The sequence below is a fragment of the Panthera leo genome, chromosome D1 (assembly GCF_018350215.1).
Source record: "Panthera leo isolate Ple1 chromosome D1, P.leo_Ple1_pat1.1, whole genome shotgun sequence".
In the NCBI taxonomy this organism is placed as follows: Eukaryota; Metazoa; Chordata; class Mammalia; order Carnivora; family Felidae; genus Panthera; species Panthera leo.
In genome coordinates, this window is record NC_056688.1 from 104,382,090 (window position 1) to 104,389,788 (window position 7,699).

The following is a 7,699-nucleotide window of genomic DNA, read 5'->3' on the forward strand; positions in this document are numbered from 1 at the left end:
TCACCGGCAAGGAGTGAGTCCCCCAGACCCTAGCCCCCCACCCTGTCCCCAATAAGAGCAGAACCCCAGGCCCCTGCTCTCTCTTTTCCCCCCACCCTTGACTTCACATTGTGACCACGGTGTGCTGTGTGATTTCCTGGTCTTGTAACAAATCTTTATTTTTTCAGAGTTTCCTGATGAAGGCTTCCGAAGGGTGTCTTGCAATCATAATAACCACAAAAGTTGGTCCATCCCTAACATTGGTTTGGAAAGGGGAGACATCTGTGGGAAGCTCACAGGGGCCCAGCTGAGTGTCTCCAGACATTTCTAGCCAATTGCAATACTATTAGATGGGCTGAGACCATACAAACCCCTGGAACTTCGTGGCGATAACAAGATTCACACCATGTAGGAGGGATTTGTCAGTATGAGGCCCAGAACAAAACACCTTTTCCAAGAGAGTAGGATTCTTGGGGGACTGCCGCGTAGGTTGTAGCCTAAGACCAAAACTGTGGCCTAAAGGCACCTTATCATATTGAAAAGGACCTGCTAGCCTAAATACGGACAGTAGAGGGAGCACTTTTTCAGGGGAGTGGTTATGGCTGGAAGTCCACCTACAAGGACCTCAGAGCTGTAGGGGAATTCGAGAGTTATTCTAACACATAAGCATCACCATCACGGGGCTTTTGCTATTATTCAGGAAATACTGTTGGATATTGGTTATGGAAGGTGATGCCTTCGAGAATCAGTGCGTCAGCCTGTAGGAGGACAGGCTAACAGGAGAAAGAAGGAATTTGGGAGACAGATACCATCTGCATAAATGCTCACTGTTTCTCACAGGCACACATGTCACGGATAACTCGGAGATACTTCTTCCTCGTGGCGCATCCGGCTAGAATCGGGCAGAAGAACAACACCGCTTTCATTTTGTGAAGTGGGTTACAAGAGGTTACCATGGACAAGTCCAGAAAAAATCGACTTGTGATAAAGATTTCCCGTACAACCCAAAGTTTAATATGGAAAGTGTCTTGTGGAGTTGAAAATGTTATGTAATAAAATCAACTTCATTGCTCATATAAAGTAACATAAAATAGAATTAACTAAAACAGAGGCTGATGAAGCTTTGGGGTGATGGTGAGTGGTCTGGAGCCAACGGCCAAGAAAGAATTCTTGAAGAAGTCTTTGGTGCAACAAGGTGATTTTGTTAAAGCAAGGGGACAGGACCCATGGGCAGGAAGAGCTGCACTGGGCTCCTGATGGGTAACTCATTATATATCCTCAGGGAGAGGGTCAGGGATAGAGTAAGTCTCCAAAGAATTTTGGAAGTGAGGCTTCCAGGACACTGAGGGGTTAGCTGTTGCTAAGAAAACACCACTTATCACTGTTTAATAAAATCCCAGTCCTGAGACCCCTCAGATGCATCTCAGGGCGGGGGGCTGGGGGCGGGGCGGGGGGGGGGTGTCGGGCATAAGTTTGGAGCATGATTGCCAGCGTATATCCTGGGGCAGTTGAGATAAAGGAAGTAGACTTACAGGATCCTCGAGGTTGGGACAATGGTAAGCCAAGGTTCTCTTTTGCCCCCAGCAAAGCGTCATCCTTGAGGCAGCTGAGCTCCTGGAGGGAGGTCACTCTGTCGTCTCGAGGACTTGGCAATGGGCTATAGGCAGTAGGGAATTTAATTTGTCATTTACCTTAGTTTCCCACATCACCACGGCAAGCATTTAAACCCCTTTCCTTTGTTCTTGGGTAGCCAGGAGTGTCCGAGGAATATCAGACATATTCCACCTGGTCGGGGCTGGGGCGGGGGGGGGGGGGGGGGGTGGAGGGTAGGCCAGCCTGTATTTGGCCCTCAGCTGGCCCCAAGCTCCCTCATCAGAGGCTTCAGCAAAGCCTTTATTTATGAAAACTCATCATTTGCATCCAGCTTCTACTACATCAAGCCAGGATAGTGTGTGATGTGGGAAACAGAGGCAGAAAGAAATGGCAGATAAAATTCAATTTCCTGATAACCTGCAGCCCATTGACAAATACTTGAAGCAAGCAGAGCATAACATTCCTCCAGGAACTCCCTACCGTCTTAATGTTGATGCTTTGCTAGGGGGAAAGACAACCTGAGCCGGACAGTAGCTGGGCCTCCAGGATCCTGTGTCTTTAGCATATGAAAATCACTTTGGAAACTTCCTCTTGACTTTACCTCCCCCAACTCCAGTCTCTTCTCATGGTTCGATCCTGGGGCAGCTCTTTCTGCCCGCCGGTCCTGTCCCCGTGCTTTGATAAAATCACCTTTTTTGCACCAAAGATATCTCAACAATTCTTTCTCGGCCGACAGCTCTGAAACCCCACCACTCCAACACCCCATCAGTGTGGGTCCCAGTCGTTGAGGATCTGGGCAAACACAGACTTCTGCCTAGTCCCGAAGAGGAGCACAGCAGTGGGGAGGAGCTGGTGTTGAGAACACGTGTGCCCTTTGATATAGTCTTCATGTGTGAGAAGTGGAGCTCGATTATTATCTTAGCTGAAGCACATCACAGATACTCATCTGGGAAGGTTGAGATAAGTCACAGGAAACAAATGGCCAACCCGGGACCCCGAGCAGAGTCTTCTTCACGCATCATACATCAGAGCAGGTCACTGTCTTTGAACGCTGTGAATTCGAGACCACGCCGCAGAAGGCACAACCACCCATTTGTGTGTGCTGAGGCGATGCATAGGTAGGAAGAAATCTTTTCTCATCTTTACCCCATGCTTTGTCTCCGAGAAGGCGTCTAGGTGGGAGGCATACAAGTGTCTGGACTATGGGGCATTCCGTAAGTTGAGCTAGAGAAAATTTGTGAATGGAAAAATCTTGCTTGAAATCTTGCTGTGAGCGGGCAGTTGCTTTTGCTTCTGGAATATGAGCGGAAGGTAAATATCTGGCTTTCAGTCTTACAAGGTTTAGAGTCTCTGCTTTAGGATCAATAACTGTGTGCACATTGCCAAGGAGAGGCAGCTGGAACGCAGTCTAGATTATTCTGAGCTGACTGCTTGGGTAGGTATGGGAACCGGGATAGAAGGAAAACTCTGGGTTATGCCAGAGACACCAAATCCCCTGTCCCTGGATTTTGCTGAGGAACAAGGAAGATATTTAAAAGTGAAATGCTGAGGGGGCGCCTGGGTGGCTCAGTCGATTGAACGGCTGACTTTGGCTCAGGTCATCAATCTTGCAGTTTGTGGGTTTGAGCCCCGCGTGGAGATGGCCACTGTCAGGGCGGGGCCTGTTTTGGATCCTCTGTCCTTCCCCCCCCACCCCCCCGCCCGTTCCTCCCCCACTTGCTTTCTCTCTCTCTCTCTCAAAAATAAATAAACCTTTAAAAAAAGTGAATCCATGCTGAGAAGTGTTTTCTTTCCTGGTATCAACAGAAACACAGGGACATTTGAGGCAGAGACAGCCCGGGACTACACGATAAACCTTCCTGAGAGTGAGAGTATAACCCAACCACACTGGCCAGGTACCTGGGTTTTGCCCTCGCAGCAGCAGAGTCTGCTGCTCTTCCTGAAGGGGCAGCCCCAGGTCTTAGGGGTGAGTGGGCCCGAGATCAGAGTGCAGGCTGTGGGGAGGGGCAGGCTTCCTGACACAAGACGGGTTTCCTCGCAATACCCCCATTCTCTAGATCATCGACGGTGGTCGTGAGCTGTACGGAACCATCCTGAACGGCACAGACCTTACAGATTCAGGAAGTGGAAAGAAATGGTGGAAAGCTGTCCACCACTGGAATTTAAAAAAAAAAAAAAATTCTACTTACGTAGTAATTATATGAATAAATACTTTCAGACTAACGTCAGTGTCCTGCATTGGACAAGGAAAAAGATTCGCTCTGTAGACTGTCACCTTCCTGGGACCTTCTCAGGCTTGGGGTCTCAGCGGTGGGAAGAAGTTAACAGGCACTGATCTGAGAGAGAATCTTCCTCCTGAGAAGCTGCCCCTCATAGGATGTCTCTTACCTTCCAGGTGGCTCAGATCCTGATTGGGCTGATAATACTGTGCCTGGGTGTGACAATCAGTCCTTTCCCCCTATATGACTATGATTCTCAATTTTGCATTACCACTGAACTACGCTATCACCTATGGGGACCCTTCTCTGTGAGTATCAGTGATTGTTCCAGTGTTTCAAATTTTTCAAGGGTCTTCAAGACCTTCATCCTTGTCTCTCAAAAACCCATGCACTGCTGTTTAGGTCCTAATCGTGGGCTGACTGGGTAGATAACACTGGCAGGGGAGCGGGGGAGATCAGGTGGATGGGACAAGCTCTGAGTGGGTTTTCTCTCTCTGGTCAGTTCTTCATATCTGGAGCGCTGTCCATTGCTGCTGGAAGGAAAGTAACCAAGGGTTTGGTAAGTGTTTCCTTGCCGAGGCTCGGATAGGTCTAGTGAAGTAAGGAGCTGTTCAGCTACAAGGCTAAGGCACCTACAACTTGCTGGTTCTCTAGAGAAGGACCCTAGAAGTGGTTCCAGGGGGGTCCCTAGAAGTGCTTCCTTCGTGGCACTTAGGCAAGAATGATGGGCTTAGCTCTGTGCTCTGTGAGGTTCCACGTGCCCACGTGCTTGCTATAGGAGAGCGCCTGAGGGAGTCAAAACCACAACTTTACCAGAAGTTCCTTTTTAAACTGGGGAAGATCTCCAAGTAAACTCCCAGACTCAGCTCAGATGAGCTGAATGTCCCCGACTGGCACATCTAACCTGGGAAGAACACGAGAAAGGTTCGCAACAACTCTTCTCTCTTATTCTCCTTCAGATCCAAGGCAGCCTGGGAATGAATACAGTCAGTGCCACCGTAGCAGGCATTGGCATAATTGTGATAATTCTTGAAGAAATAATCATGTATGACACAGTGATGTGGAGGTTTTCCTATGCAGTTGCATTTATAGTAAGTATATCCGGTCCCAGTCATGGAAACCTGTTAACTGGTTTTGTTTGAATTTTTCTCTTAATTCTCACCATGGAATTGGCAGCCGTTGCTTACTTAGATTCTGGACACTCTCCTGAAGGCTAAGGGACCTAGCCTTTTGCGTCTTGCTGGGAGTACTGAGCAAAAAAAAAAGTTAGCTTTTTAGTACCATTCGTGTCTGAAGGCCCCGATGTGTGGTCGGTGAGTGGAAAATTCCGCAAGAACTCAGTTTTCCCTGGGGCACTTTTCTCTTGATTTGAAAAGCCATCCGAAGAGAAAAAAAGAAAAACTGGTGTTCCCAGTGCTCCATGAACAACCACCTGATATGACTGGGGAGGGTGTGTTGGTATTTGAATTGCATGGTGTAACCAGAGTGAGGGAGAAGTTCAGAGGGTTAACTGTAGGCTGTCGTGTGTCATAAGGAACAATGGCAGACGGACCAAAGGAGACGTGTAAGGCCCAAAAGTCAACACTGGTCATGAAAGGTGGGTAGCAATCAGGCAAACAAACCACCAGAAATCAGTATGGATACGCCCAGACTTACCTGACATTCTAGACCCTGTGAGTAAGAGTAGAATTCCAACAATCCATTTTCAAGTTGTTTGAATTGGGAGAAAATTCAGGAATCCCTCCTAAGGAAAGGGGTTCCTAGTGCCAGATGTGAAATTTTGCCAACAATTTTCTCTCTTAAAATACCTGCTTTTCTGTCTTCTATAGCCCGTGGGGGTTTTCCATGTGTTTTCCAGGGCATGCTAACCGGACTGCTGCTCTTGTCTCTGGCGGAAGGCTGCATTGCTCTGGCTCTCTCCATATTCGTGTGCAGGGCGGCCTGTTCCGTCAACAAGGTGAGTGTTCTGGGTCTTTATGGGGTCTCTCTCTCTCCCTCTCTCTCTACTCTGCTTCGTTCTCTGTGTGTGTCCTCTATTCTTTTTGTGGGGAAGATTAGGAAGAGGGAAAGTGCCGCTCCATGTATAAAGTCTTTATCATCTTTGAAGGAAGTAACACAGGGGGAAACACAGGGAAATAGCCAACCACACTCAGCCAAAGAACTATCCCTAGACACTGAAGAGTCCTCTTTTTCTCGAATGAAGGTCACTTCTGGCATTGTTGAAGAGGTGTAGGGAAAGGAAGGTTAAGGCAAGAATGGGAACCTAGACTTGCAAAGTATCAGGATTCAGAAGGAAGGTGCTCAGTGACCATACGGTTTCTAAAGCAAATGAGATGGTTTCTTTCTCCCTATTGTCGACTACAAGAATCTAATGTTCTGATTTTTCCACAGGTGGTGGTTTTCTTGCCAAATAATGACAACAGCCCCTCTCCTGACCATTTGTATGACGAGGTCGCATTTCAATAGATCCCTGTGGTGTGGCATTTCCAGTCAGTTTGACCTATTGAATCTCCCTCAGTTGGCTGTTTACCACATGGGACTAAGACTGAGAGTACATCTGTCTGACTGTTCTTAAGTTTACATACATGGAATCTTGCTGTGACAAAACACAGGATAATAAAGACTGCTTTTATTTGCTGATGAGGATTATTCTTTTGATTCCCCACCGTACGATCTACCAGCTTTTCAAGGAATCAGGAAACAGTGTCATTTTAAGGTCTCCAAATCTGTGTAAATGGAAATAAGCTTCTTGATTCAGATTTTCTTGTATCAGTCCATGTCGTGCCGAATCTTTCACCAGAGGAAAGAAGTCCATGTTGGTTACTTCTTATTCCAACAGCTCCATATGTCCCTAGTTTTTTTTAGATTCTGCCCCTCTGGATGAAGATCCAGGACATTTCTACTGCCAATGATTTCTTAGCTAGCGTCAAGCAGAATATAACCTATATTTTTCTTCCTATGTTCCTTGTTAACACTCTCAGACAAGGGCAGTGTGGTACTCAGAAAAATCAGTCCTCAAAGCTCTTTAGATCCTGATTCCCAGAACCATTAAATATGTTACATGGCAAACGGGAGTCAAACATTGCAAAAAGAATTAAGAAGATTACTAATCCTGGATTGTCTTTCTGGCCCAATAGAATCACACAGGTTCTTAAAAGTAGATAAATTTTCTGGTTGTGGTCATGGAGAGTGATGTGACAATCAAAGAGTCACAGATGCAGTGTGAGAAGGGCCTGGCCTCCCACTGCTGGCTTCGAAGGGGCTCGAGCCAAGGACTGCGACTATATTGGGCCCAAGAGATAATTCAGGAGAATGTCCCCCCCCTTTTTTTTTTAGAGAGAGAGAGGGCACAAGTGAGTGAGGGGCAGAGACAGAGAGAGAGAGAGAATTCCATGGTGAACAGAGAGAGAGAAAGAGAGAGAGAGAAAAGCAGGGCTCACCTGAAGCAGGGCTCGAGCTCATCCCATGTGGTACTTGAACTCACAAGCCATTAGATCATGACCGGAGCCAAAGTCATGGCTTTGGTCATGGTTTAATGACCACCCAGGCACCCAGGAATCTACATATTTTAAAGCAAGATGTAAACAACCCTTTACTAAGCAATCCTTACTTGTCCTGTTTGAGGAGACACTGGTTTATCTTCCAGTTAATAAACGATGGGTGATCCAGATGTACATTGTGGGGAAAATCCATGATGCTGGACCACTAATCTTAAGTGATCTTAAGGGGGAAAAAAGGTAAAATTGGACTCATAACTCACATCATTAAAAAAAGGCAATTCCACATGAATAATGGATTAATTTAGAAAAGAAAACCATTACAAAGTCTATAAGGCAGTGTAGAAGGATATATTATTATGCTGAGGCACAGAAAAATTTGTCAAACAAGATGCATAAAAGTTGCCCGAA

General features: G+C 46.7%; 1 protein-coding gene across 1 annotated transcript; it reads left to right on the plus strand.

The window, feature by feature from the left end:
• The first annotated feature begins 1,459 nt into the window (after positions 1-1,459).
• LOC122201355 (membrane-spanning 4-domains subfamily A member 4A-like) lies at positions 1,460-6,373 on the plus strand. The gene is made up of 8 exons (XM_042907217.1): positions 1,460-1,535; positions 2,279-2,462; positions 3,379-3,538; positions 3,968-4,099; positions 4,294-4,350; positions 4,751-4,882; positions 5,650-5,748; positions 6,183-6,373. Exons 1-8 carry the CDS (start codon positions 1,460-1,462, stop codon positions 6,255-6,257), a joined length of 915 nt encoding a protein of 304 aa, XP_042763151.1. The 3' UTR covers positions 6,258-6,373.
• The last annotated feature ends 1,326 nt before the right edge of the window (positions 6,374-7,699 follow it).